Genomic DNA, 13,732 nt, shown 5'->3' with positions numbered 1-13,732 from the left:
ATCGTCTTTATCTATGCTTGGGTTCAGTGGTCATATCACTGTGCTGGTGAACTTAATTTTGGTTTCGTTCGTCTTCAGACAACAACCGGTGTGCAACAAGGCGACCCACTTGGGCCTTTGCTTTCTTCTCTGGTAATCCTGAAACCGCTTGATGAAATAAGGGAGATCCTGGATATGTTTTCAAGTATGGTTCCGTAATGGTGGGACATTTATTGGCGGTAGACAAAGTATTTCTTCATTACTGGACGTTTTATCTTCCAGAGACCCCGAGTTTAGTCTTATTCTCAATCTTCGCAAGTTTGAAGTCTTTGGCCTACGGAGGACCAATCCTTTCCGCAAATTCCTCTAGATGTCATCCGTACAATGGACAGCAAAAGTGGTGCTGAGCTATTGAGCTCACCAATTTATGGGTTGGACAAGTTTTTACTCTACTTTTAAGAATCATGCTGAGAACGTGTCTTCGTCGCAGGATCTTCTACAAGACCTAGACTGTCCTCAGATCGAGTTACACATGTCGTGGAGTTGCTTGTTTTGCCGAAGATCAATCATTTACTTTGTACAGTTCCTCCTGGCAAGGCAGACCAGCAACTTCACATATTTGACCAACGTTTACGAAATAATTTTGAGCTCATCACCCATACATTAGTTTCTGATGCTGCTTGGTGTCAAGCTTCTCCTCCTGTAAAACTGGATGGCGTTGGCCTGCAAGTGTCTTCTTGCACCTCTGCAGCTGCTTTTATCGGAAGCTGCAACCTTTCCAGGCGAGATGTCAATCGTCAGCTTTGTCAGTATTCAGCTGTTTCTTCTGGTACTGATTGTATGATCCAAGATACTTCAACCGAAGTCATAGTATCAGCTCTGTCGGACGGTGAAGTAGTTGCCAAGGAGTCTTTTATCACATCCTTCGGTGTACCTAATGCTGCTTGTCTTATGGATAGAGCCTCACAGCGTCAGCTTCAATTACATCTTAACAGTTGTTTTTTGGATAGCTTGAAAGCTTGTAGCAGTGTCAGAAATCAAGCCAGATTAAATACTATAGCGACACCTCATGCCGGTGCATTGCTCAAAGAGGTCCCAAACCCTCAATGTGGTCTGACCATGTCTCGTTATGAGTTTACGGTAGCTATTTGTCTATTGCTCTCGGTATTCCAATGTTTCCATCCAATTCCAAGGTGTTTGTGTAGTCACCATCTAGATCCTTTTGGAGATCATATGATTGGATGCGGCCATAATCATCAGATGCTAAAATGTCATAATGATTTGATGTCACTGCCCAAGTTACGTTGACATGACTGTTTGCAACTCATTTCAGGACACATTCATCCATAGTTCAACTGTTTCGGCCAGCGCTACTGCATATGCTGGTAAGTCAGAAAGGATGAACACCATGAGGATGCTGTCATTGCATCTGGAGGTCTTTGTTTATCCTCTTGTTGTGGAGACTTTTGGGTTTTGGACTCCCTCAAGTTCTCAAGTCCATCGCTTCAAAAACAACCACAGCCAACAACACTCCGTTTGTTTGGTAGTAAAATAGTTAATGAAACAATTACCAGTAACATTATGGAAATGTAACACTAGACTTATACGCAGTAGCTATGTTCAGTTAGACAGTGATCTCTGGGATCTTCCAACATGCTATCTTATTAGAGTCCAGGGCCTAGGCCCTGCTATGTAAAATATTTAATTCAAACTATTACCAGTGTGAATATTAATACAGGAAGTGATAAGTGATATTTCAAAGTAAATATATGATGAATGTCCCAACAAACTGTTTAGCTACAATGTTTTACACAACCACACAAATACACACTACGGTACTCACTTGATTCTTACCCCACCTCATGGTTGGCAAGAATCAAGGGTCAAGTATGTGATAAGACCTTTGTTAAAAAATTGACATCTAAAGTTGGTAATGGATAAAAGAAATGGATTAATTAACTTAAACAGCACATTGCTACACTAGTAGAACTTCAAACCATTGCCATTACCTAAAATTAGAAACTACTGGTAGGGTCCCGGACCAATTATTGAACGCCTACAATTATCAAACGACTGTCACACTAACGTGAGCGTACCTTCCAATATACTATACATGATTAGATAGGCAAATCTTACCAAACACAACGCACCAAAAATGGCCATTTACAGTCTATCTTCCGTGATGCTACAGAAATTTGTCTGCAGCCACTGTAGGCGTCAATGATGGGAAAAGGACACCTTATCGAACGTCCACACCTATTCGACAACCGAAAAGACTTCTCCAACATGTGGCATACGAATCAAAAGCTTAGAGTTTGGGCTTTCAAATCGTCAGTCTTCATCTTGAACAAACGCTGTTTACTGACACTAGCGAATGATAATAAGTGGTGTGTCATGACGTCAATAATCGAACCCATTACCTCTGCTATCCTTGCCTTCTGACTTGAAGATTCTATCGAGCTGAGGAGAATGACTACATCCAATATGCTTTTGTAAGGTACTGTACGGAATCTCTGGCCGTGTTCTCATGTCGAGTAGGTCGCGAAAACTAGCAGTCTAGATCATTCAACGACTACTATTGACTTGATATGTTTGCATAAACGTCTAAATGTACCAGTGAAGGTAAGCAAGAGCATTGGCGAGTCGGACTGGTAACCCTTCTACAAATATAGAAAATACGGAAACTGAAGTGTACCCAGTGACCCGTCTAGTCTAAATTGACTTTCACACCTTACAAACCAACTTGTTTTTACTTAAGTACATGTGCACTACGTAAGTCAATCCATCTGTGTCAATTTTAGTGTAATGCAAGTTACGCTCCTTTAGTATTTTGGCAAATATTTTTATTTTTAGACAGCATGACCATGTTGTAAATGAAAGCCACAAGGAAACTTGATTTTTTTGCTGTAGTGCTAAGTCCTATAGAATGGGACTTCTTATTTTCCTACCATCCACGTGTACCTAATGCTAGATTAGCACGTAAACATCTACTGTCACATGGCTAGTATAATGCAAGTTATGCTCCATATAAAACAAGTTGGTTGTAAGGTGTGAAAGTCAATTTAGACTAGACGGATCACACTAGATGGGTCTTCCCGTATGTTTCTATATTTGTAGAAAGGTCGCCAGTCTGACTCGCCAACGCTCTTGCTTACCTTCACCAGTACTTTTAGACGTTCATGTAAACATATCAAGTCAAAAACAGTCGTTGAAAATCTAGACTGCTAGTTTTCGTGACCAAATCGACATGAGACATGGCCAGAGATTCAGTACAGCATCATACAAAAGTATATCAGATGTAGTCATTCTCCTCAGCTCAACAGAACTACTCAGAAGCAAGAATAGCAGAGATAATGCGTTAGTATTGACGGCATGACACACCCTCATTGTCGCTCGCTAGTGTCAGTAAACAGCGTTTGTTCAAGATGAGGACCGACAGATTTGAAAGCTGAAGCTTTAAGCTTTCGATTCGTATGCCACATGTTGGAGAAATCTTTTCGGCCGTCAAACAGGCATGGATGTTTGATAACGGTGTCCTTTTTCCCATTATTGACGCCTGACGTCTCATCAAGACAAATAGTTGTAGCATCACAAAAATAGACTAAAAATGGCCATTTTCAGTGCGTTGTGTTCGGTAAAGAGTTGCCTATCTAATATATAGTACATTGAAAACTACGTTCACATCAGCGAGAACAGCCGCTCAGTAATTGTAGGCATTTGATAAGTGGTCCGAGACCCTAGGTGAGTCATCAAACATGTGGTCGACAGGCATGCCAGGGGTGTCCCCAGCATACAAAAGGCACGGCACTCCGCCATGTCTTGTTTTGCACTTGGTACAGACCCGCCATGCTTTGCTGCATAAGTAGGCAGTGATTAGCTATGAAGACAATAGACTTGTATTCGTATTTTGACAATTGGGAAGTTGTTTGAGGCTAACAAGTAGTTCCTGGGATGTATGGTTTGAAGATAAGACCAATTAGGACAAAGACTGCCATATGGTATGAACTTAACTAGTACTCAAAGATCAACAGTGGTTGTCAGCACTGCCCACTATTTAGGTCAGTATCTGATGGTAACAAACGAGTTCTGTACATATCTGTAGCCTCGGCATCCCAGACCCGTGTAGCGCCGATTCAAAATCGTCCTCCACAGGTCTGGGATGGTACTGCCTCTTCTCATACCCTCAACTACTTCATTAATACTAATGATAACAATTCCAATTTATGCTGCCTTAAAATAGACATGGCTAATGCCTTCAACAATTGCGACCGACACTCATTTCTAAATCGATTACAAAAAGAACTTCCTAAACTCTATCTATTCTTGGGTTCTCTGGTGCTATCACACAATTGGTGAGCTTCGATTTGGAAACTGCCGCCTACATCCTCAACCGGTATTCAACAGGGAGACCCTTTGGGTTCACTGTTGTTCTCGCTTGTTGTAATGGAGCTAATGGACGAGTTGGGTCCAACCCCAGGGATTGCATTACAATTGTGGTACTTGTCTGATGGAATTTTCATTGAAACCCGTCCTGAAGTTGCATCTCTTCTGAGGAAGTTGCAATCAGCTGGCACTTCTTTTGGATTGCAGCTAAGTACAGCCAAATGCGAAGTGCTCTGACCTTCAGGAGACCAATCCTTTCTTGAGTTCCCAGGCGATGTTCAGTGCGTTGATGCCAACAAACTAAACATCGTGTTGCATCCCGATGCACGAGTACCTTTGTGTTTACTGTAGCTACTGTTTTGTTCTTTGTGTGTTAGTAGATAGTGTGTACGAGACGCTATAAAACACTTTCTTTTACTAATGAAGCCACAGACGTGATCAGAATATGTCTGATCACCACAAATCCGCTGCGAGTCGCTAATAGTCACCGCGCATAGCCGCAAATTTGCGATAAAAATTCGCGATGCATGCATCCGCTGTGACTCGTCTTGACATTGTCTAGTAGACGTGATCATGAAGTCATTGAGCATGCAGCTGGCCAGTGTAGACGTCGAAGCATTGATTCATAAAGTAGAGCAACGGCTCTGCTACTAGAAGGTGCCGTTAATGCCATTAACAGGCACAGAATACAAACCACAACATGTAGGGACGTGATGTTACGTGAAGAGCGCACTACAAGTTGTCGTTTGTGTACAGTACTCTTTGTTAGACAGCAGATCACTACCACGCCATGCATGAGATGTCTTCGTTGATTACATCTGTAATTGGAAAGGTATGCATTTATGAAACTGAACACTAATGCTGGTCCTAGGACCAACCGCAATATATTGAGAAGAGGAGGTACCATCCTGAATCGGCGCTACATGGGTCTGGGAGACCGAGGCTAAGATATCTGGCCATAGAGAAACTTTCTTTACAAACAAACCACTCTGTTCCTTTTGTGCCTGATCATTTCATAACAACAGTTTGTGGCATCTCTGAGTAAGCAAACCTGCATCAAAGCTTTTGTGGCGGCGTCACCATAAAAATTGGAATGGACAGGGCCAAAAATTTAGGGTGGCCGTGGGTTATAACAATTTCTGCCATGACTTACAAAAACCTTGGGGACACCCCTGCATGCAAGTTAAAACAGTCACTGTCAAAAGCTGCTAATTAGCACTAATTAAAGAACTACCTGCAGGCTTCTATGCAGGAATTAGTAAAAATGTGGCTGCCCAACCACAGCCATCTATTTGTTAGCCATGCCTCCTTTTGCTGATCATTTCTAAACATGAGCGTGGCCTTTGTACAGCCTGTGAACAGATGCATGCATTAAGGAAAAGTTTCTAGACATGACTGAACTAACTACAGCACTGAGTTTTTATGTACGGATGTCTTTAGTTTAGTGTCACAAACATGACATTTATGACATGACATCTTTACAGTCTTTTAATTCAATTATAAAGGCCTCCCACACCATAAACAGAACACACATAGCTTTACACAGTGTAGTAAAGGTCAACAGAACTGTAATTAGGTACGTGTTGTACTGTCAAGTAACTTTGGGGTTGTCAATCATCACTTGATAGTTAGTGTACTCAAACACTCGCTCACTGGGTATGGGGCACGTGCCAGTAATTAATTCAGTTATCACCCTTGTTCCAGAGCAATAACCTATATTTAGCAGCTACCAAACAAAGAGAAGTGGGGCCTTATGATGACATCATGTTCATTTATGGTCGGTAAGAACACCACTTCTCGTTTATTGATCAGAATAGCTTCATTTGCATCTGCGCTAATTGGCGAGCGAAGCGAGCCTTTCTCTTGTCATGTCAATTGAGCTCGAGATATATTTTATTTATATATTTATATATTTATATGTTTATATATTTATATATTTATATATTTATATGCGTACGTCAGCACTTGTCATATGGATTTACGGCAAAACGTAAAGACGGATCGACAAAACGACGATGCCAGATGAATGCAATTTTGACTCCGTAACATATGCGCTAAAAATTGAATAACGTGTCCCCTTTCGAGGGGTCGACTCAACTGTAATTTCGTGACGATAAGAGTGAAACGACTCTCGATTTTGCTCCCTTACGCGACTAAAGAGCAAAGGAGACTGATGCGTAACACACAGAATGGAAAGAAAAAAGCTAAAAGAAGGGAAAAGTCTGTTTTTTGAGTTTCCGCGCGTTACTTTCACAGAAATTATTGCTACGCAACCATTATCACGTGACTACGCGACCATTGTTACGCGACTATCTCAGTAAACGAGTGAGACGATTGAAGCGTGAACGAAGAATTGAAGACAACTATAGTATTTTGCGTTCAATTATCCGAACTCGGCGTTCAATTATCCGATTCAGGCAATCAGTTATCCGAATTGGGCGTTCAGTTATCCGATTCGGGCATTCAATTGTCCGACTCAGGCAAGCAATTATCCGCTGTTCTGTCCTAATTAGAAGTAACAAATATAGAAATAATTATTTTAGTCGCACATTTCTTTCATGACGTCTTTCTAGGATGCTCACACACGTTTCAGCTGAGCAATAAATGATTGATTCAAGAAAGGTGGGAAGGTGAAGTAGTGAAATTCGAGCTCTTGAGCAGCTAAATACCCGCTGCGACGCATGATGGGGACTGTTGCATGCATGGTATCACGCAAGACGCGCGGTTTACAAAGTATGCAGATTACACCACAATTGACGGAGCAAGGCGTTGTTGTAGGCTTCCTAGATATGTAGATTTAGTTCACTCACAACAGCTTAGTTAGACATCCGCGGGAACGTGGGACACCAAGATTAGTGCAAAAGAAATTATCGTACAACAGTTACTAAATATTTACACTAAAGTCAAGATTAATTACAAAATTATTGCGTCTAGACAGCTGATGAATGATGATGTCTAAGCAGCTGCCCAACCGCAGACTAGGTAAGTTATTCAGTTTTCCATGATATTGCACAACAGCCCCTGGCAACGGGTAAATGAACGCCCAATTCGGATAACTGACCAACTCATTCGTATAACTGAACGCAAAATACTATAAAAGAGCAACTAAAAGTCTACAAATTATTGCGTCTATACAGCTGATGAATGATGATATTTGAGCAGCTGCCCAACCGCAGACTATGTAAGTTATTCAGTTTCCCATGATATTGCGCAACAGCGGTAAGCAACGGATAATTGAACGCATGAATCGGATAACTGAACACCGGATTCGGATAATTGAACGCAAAATACTAGAGAAGAGCAACTGAAAGTCTGTCTCCTGAGTCAACACGTTTGTTTGACAGAAACTATTGCTACGTAACGCAACCATTGTTACACGAATAGGTAAAGACAGAACACCATCGCTCGCCAAACACAATGCTAACCGAGCATTTACTAGTCTAGTACGAATACAGTCATACAGTCGTATGTATGGTCGTTGGCCAGATAACTACTATACCCTTAGCCCGGATATCTGGGCCTCGGGTAACAAGAGGCAGAACATACAACAGACTAAGCATGCTGGTAGCTCGTTACAATGTTAATGGCTATGCGAAATACGTCTGTATATGCAATGACGTGCAACGTCACGACTTCTACGCACTTCCGTTTGCTCGCATGATTCACAAGCGCAATTCTTTGCTGTTATTGCCTCATGAGCTTGTCTAGTAGAGACTTGTTCAGCAAGTGCTTGAAAGTTAGCTGTACACTCCTCCCCAGTTTCAAAAGCTCGCTTACCAGAGAAATTATGTAAGCCATCCCTAGAAGCCTGACAGCGTGCTTCTCGTCAGTTCACAAGCTTGCAAAATGATTGGTCACTGGTGATTATGTGTGAGATCGTTATGTCACCCATTGTGTATAAGCAGGATTGTTGTCATTCATTGCTTGCATCCCAAATGGACTCCTGATCGGCTAAAAAACCTGAACGAGTGTGACGCACTGCTTACAACATACAAACACACAAACACACATAGCGAAATACCGACAGGCAGACAGAAAGTCAATTTAAACCCCTTAGAGTAAGTGTAAAGCAGGCCACCACTCACTGTAGTGTCTTTGTAAGCTTGTACTGTAGCTTAATTAATAATTAATTACCATTCTCTTTTGACTGTGACCAAAAAATTTTAGCCCAAGATCACAATTTGCCACATTACCATGGAAACAGCAACCCAGTAATACCCGTTTTAGGTTGCAACGTTCCATATACATCCGGGTTGTAAAGTGGCGCCTGGCCCGTATGTGCCGCTTGGCCCGTATATGGCACGCGGTGACAAGCAAACAACATATTGACATTGGGATAGTCTGATGGCATTTACACATACGATCCTTGCCATCCTTATCTAGTTTATTACCACCGCCCAACTAGGCGGATGATGGCTGTGTTGCGTACATGGGTTAGTAGTTTGGGCAAACAAAAGAAATTCTCACCTGTCTGGTAAAAGTAATTGGTCTTTGTCCTAGAGCTTGTGGATTACCAATATTCAGTTTCATCACGCTTTCAAACGGGTATTCATAACCAGCCGGCTGTCAATTCAATACACAGGTGTAAGTCTAGAGCGAGCGACCGTTGAGCAAGCAAAGAACATGCATGTATGTACAGTCGTGGCTACAAAGATTACGTTAGCTAGTAGTCTAGTAACCTCTCTCAACTTCTTCTCCACACGGTCAACAGCATCTAGAATAGGACCGCGAACGGCATACTCCATTTGTCTGATGAAAGGATTGATTCCACACGACTGCAAGTACCTCCGACTAGATCTAGGACGACTGCTGTTAGCGTTGATTTGGCAAATATTTCTATTAGCGAAAAACCGGTAGCAAGACCAGCTCCGCCTTATCGACGCACGAATGGTAGAAACATACGAAATCATCGCTGTACAGTTACTGTTGTGTCTCGCGTAGCCAGACCCTTCCCGCCTACATTCTTCCGGCGCGCGAAAGGATGTAGGCGGAGATAGTTTGGCTCTGAGAGACTACTCTAGTTGTAGCACCCTAGCTTCGTCTGCGCCAATCAGTGTCCAGTGTTCACTTAGGATAAGTGGCTTATTCCACTTTCGCTACATATTGATTGGTCAATAAATCGGGCCGTATAACTGCCTGGGGCTACTAGTTTATCAAGATGTGAACCAGAGTATGAACATTAAAATTGTTTGTGAACATAACAATTATAGGCTACTAGATGATTCCTGAAACATATCTCAGCCAGAACAAACAATACGTCTAGAGGTCTAGGGATCCTTACGAAAATCTTAAACATGCAATTAAGAAAAGTTAAACATGCAATTAGTAAAAGTGGAGCTACCGCTGAGCAGCCGCTTCACAGCTTTGGCTGGCTTGTTCTCTTCTGGAGGTGAAGGCTCAGAAGCTTGCACACGAGTGAGTGGCGGTAGTAGTAGTAGGTCAGGGCCGGATTCAGAGGGGGTTAAGGGGGTTAAACCCCCTCTTTTCCAATAGGCGTGGTTTAATAATTTTATACAATTTTACTAGAAAAGAGAAAATGAGTAATGCTATAAGTAACTGCTACTAGGTGAACCCCTCTTTCAAAATTCCCGGATCCGGCCCTGTAAGTACATGGTTTTCTTTACCGTCCCAGAGGCGGATCCAGAACCCGATCGAAGGGAGCACAAAAACCAATCAGGAATAGTATGACGTCACATTTAATAAAAGTGATGTGAAATTGCTTTAGTCGTCCATTAAATTAAGATGACAGATGTGTTAAATTCTGTTCCGAGAAACATGTATAGATATCTTGACTTCGTTTAGAACTACAGAAGACAAGTAAAACTGCAGCAAAGCCTTTCTGGTAAGGAAAATAATGAGAAGTATTTCTGAAGGGGGCACGTGCCCCCAGCGCCCCCGTCTGGATCCGCCTCTGCGTCCAACGTCTTTCTCTTTGTTGGAGGATTTAGAATACTCGACACGTGCTTTTCAAGGGAAGGTGCAGTGCGTTGCCTCCGAACTTTATGCACAAACCGTGCAAGCCAGTAGTTTATTTCTCGATTGTTTTTAGCATGCAGATCATGCACATACCGTCCGGGCGCTCCCTCTTCAGTTGGCTGCTTGTTTCTCCATTTCTTCCATGCATTGAACACTCTAACCGCTCATGCAGTAGCTTTTGTGGTGTTCGAGGGAACACGTAAATCAATAAACTTCTGAAAACTAGTGGATGAAATGGGAGCTTGGAAACTAGATTCAGAAGAATGCTGATCACAAACACAATGAACGTTTACTAGCTTCCAAAAAATCAATAGCTGGCAATTCTGCTGTTTCAATGCCCAAGTCAATTTCAGCCTGGGTAAGGCTGAGGCAAGCATCTTCATCACTGAACATTCTGCTATACAACTGATTTGAATTTCGCGCCTGAAGGATATATCAACGCCTCAGCTGGGTGCAAGCCGGTTATAGACCTTCTGGCAAATGTATAAACGAGATACACCCCGCTGTGCCCAGCTCGTTAGCACTCGGGCTTCGCCCTCGTGCCAACTCATGGGCGGAGCGGGGTGTATTTCGTTTATACACTCGCCAGCGGTCTATAACCTCTAACCTATACTTTCCGAACGTAGCGAGGCTTTCAATCCGGCTCATACTGTACAACAGAAAGCATCACTTTGAGCTTTTTCTTCATCGTTTGTACGGCTGTTTCCACTTGACCGTTACTTGCGGGGTGGTACGGTGCGCTCCGTATGTGCTTTATTCCATTCATTTTCATAAAGTGGTTGAATTCCGCAGAAACGAATTGCGGACCATTGTCCGACACCAATTGGTTTGGTAGGCCAAAACGTGCAAAAATACTCCTCAACGCATCAATCGTGCTCGCTGCAGATGTGGTTGTCATTGGGATCACTTCTAACCATTTTGAATATGCGTCCACGAGCAACAAGGACATTTTACCCATGAGCGGTTCCGCAAAATCTACGTGGCAGCGATAAATCGGTTTTGATGGCCAGCTCCAGAGGTGTAGTGGCGCAGAGGGCGGCGCTCTACCTTCTTGCTGACATACCATACAACTCTTAGCAAGGGATTCGATACTTTTGTCGATTTGAGGCCACCATACATGTATCCTTGACAATGCTTTCATTCGTACCACGCCCATGTGCCCCTCATGAAGCTCATGAACCCCAGGCTTCCTTAGAGACTCTGGAACTACCACTCGGTGTCCACACATCAAACATCCGGCGTAACAGGTAAACTGTGCCTGCTTACTGAAATAGGGGTATAATGGGTTGGTTTGGTCCATTCCACTAGGCCATCCGGACAAAACATGCTTCTTGACTTGACTCAACAGGCTGTCTTTATCTGTCTCTCGCACAAAACCCTTGACGGTGCCTGGCGACATATTGATCTGCCGTAAGTTAAACAGACCAGCTTCCCTCTGACTAGAGTCCTCGTGCTCCTCTTCTGCTGTTGGCAATTTCGAAAGTCCATCAGCATTTCCATGTTCCTGAGTGCGCTTGTACTGTATGGTGTACCGATAACTACTCAGAATCAAGGCCCACCTTTGCAGACGTGCGGCAGCGATTGGTGGTATACCAGATTTCGGTCCGAATATGGTCACTAGAGGCTTATGATCCGTGATCAGGCAAAATTGTCTTCCATATAGAAATTGGTGGAATTTCTTTATACCAAATACTATTGCCAGTACCTCCTTTTCTATCTGAGCGTAATTCTTCTCGGATTTGTTCAATGTTCTAGAAGCATACGCTAATTGGACGTTCCTCTCCATTGCGCAGTACGTGCGAAATTACTGCTCCTATTCCGTGAGATGAGGCGTCACACGCCAAAGTTAGAGGCATTTTCACGTCATAGTGACATAACGCTTTGGCTGACGTCAATAGCTCCTTTAGACCATTTCCAAGCCACGTCCTTCTTCATCAAGTCATTCAGTAGATGACATACTTCTGCCAAACTTGGAAGAAATCGAGCATAGTAATTCACTAATCCCAAAAATGATTTCAGTTGAGAGAGATTCCTTGGAGTTGGTGCATCTATTACGGCCTTCACCTTTGGACTGAGCTGTTCGCAGACCTTCACTTGATATTCGATATCCCAGATAAGCCACTTTGTTTTCCATGAATTGGCATTTGTTCTTCTTCAAACGTAGCCCACAGTTACGAAGCCTCTCGAAAACTGCTGTCAGATTTTGCAAATGTTCAACCTCATTTTTTCCTTTGATCAGAATGTCATCAAGGTAGCAAGCCACATTTGGTATCCCATGCAATACTTGTTCCATAACTTGCTGGAATATTGCTGGCGCCCTGGCTACCCCAAACGGTAACCGTGTGTACCTAAATAGCCCCTTGTGCGTGTTGATAGTCACGTATGACCTGGATTTCGCATCCAATTCCACTAGCAGGTACGCGCATTCCAGATCCAATATTGAAAATTGCTGACCTCCTGAAAACGTTGCAAATATGTCCTCCGGTCTAGGAAGAGGGTCCTGCTCTACTTCCAAAGCGAAGTTGATTGTAACTCGAAAATTTTCACAAATTCGAACGCTTCCGTCTGCCTTTGGCACGGGAACAATGGGCGAGGCCCACTTACTGGTTCCTACATGCTCAATAATTCCTAGCCTTTTCATCCTTTCCAAGGCTTCCTCTATGGATTCCTTTAAGGCATAGGGTATACCTCTAGCTTTATGAAAACGAGGCGGGGCCTTTGGATATCCACAGCTAACCTCGCAGAATATCCCTTCAACGACCCTATCCTGGTTCGAATAGGTCTTTATATTTGGTCAGTAGCTGCTGCAACTGATCTACGGATGCCACGCGATTCACATGCGGCCAATCAATTTTGACAAGCGATATAGCCATTCCGCCCTAGCAGTGATGGGCCATTGTTATCCATAACCAAAAGAGGTAGAGAGAGATCTTGGTGGTCATGTTGAACGTGAAACACACATTCTCCCATAACTTTGACTGATTCCCCCGTTATGGTTGTCAGTTGCACCTTGCTTTTGGACAAGGGTATTTACCCAGATCCCGTGCCCATACCAGACAGGAAACCATCGTTACTGCTAAGCCCGTATCGATTTCAAACGAAACATCTGTTCTGTTGACCGTGAGAGAGGTCACCCAGCTACCATCCCCTTTCTTGGTAATGGCATAAATCATGCATGACTCATCACTTGTCTCCCCATCACCCGAGGCCTCCTCTAGGTGATCGTCAACATAATGCGTCGATTTCTCTTTCGGCGCTCCCCTCTTCTTTTCCTGCGCTGTCCTTCACGTTTCTTAGCCATCGACGACCTACATGCCTTCGCAATGTGGCCAATGCGGTTGCACTTATAAGTCTTATTGCATACCTTAGTCTTATGAAAATATTTATCAGCGCG

The 13,732-nt window shown here is 43.1% G+C and overlaps 2 protein-coding genes across 2 annotated transcripts; both read right to left on the bottom strand.

Annotated features, from left to right (window-relative positions):
- Positions 1 to 10,972: 10,972 nt before the first annotated feature.
- Positions 10,973 to 12,124, bottom strand: LOC134178560 (uncharacterized protein K02A2.6-like). The gene has a single exon (XM_062645433.1). The coding sequence runs from the start codon at positions 12,122 to 12,124 to the stop codon at positions 10,973 to 10,975; it is 1,152 nt and encodes a 383-aa protein (XP_062501417.1).
- A 153-nt stretch (positions 12,125 to 12,277) lies between these two features.
- Positions 12,278 to 12,979, bottom strand: LOC134178559 (uncharacterized protein K02A2.6-like). Its single transcript, XM_062645432.1, has one exon. It carries the CDS (start codon positions 12,977 to 12,979, stop codon positions 12,278 to 12,280), a length of 702 nt encoding a protein of 233 aa, XP_062501416.1.
- Positions 12,980 to 13,732: the final 753 nt, after the last annotated feature.

This window comes from Corticium candelabrum, chromosome 4 (genome assembly GCF_963422355.1).
Source record: "Corticium candelabrum chromosome 4, ooCorCand1.1, whole genome shotgun sequence".
Lineage (NCBI taxonomy): Eukaryota > Metazoa > Porifera > Homoscleromorpha > Homosclerophorida > Plakinidae > Corticium > Corticium candelabrum.
The sequence above is the reverse complement of the archived record's forward strand: the minus strand, read 5'-3'. Positions and strand labels throughout refer to the sequence as shown.

Excerpts from the sequence above, each read along its gene's own strand:
- LOC134178560 (XM_062645433.1), bottom strand. The coding sequence starts at position 12,124 with ATGGAGAGGAACGTCCAATTAGCGTATGCTTCTAGAACATTGAACAAA.
- LOC134178559 (XM_062645432.1), bottom strand. The coding sequence starts at position 12,979 with ATGAAAAGGCTAGGAATTATTGAGCATGTAGGAACCAGTAAGTGGGCC.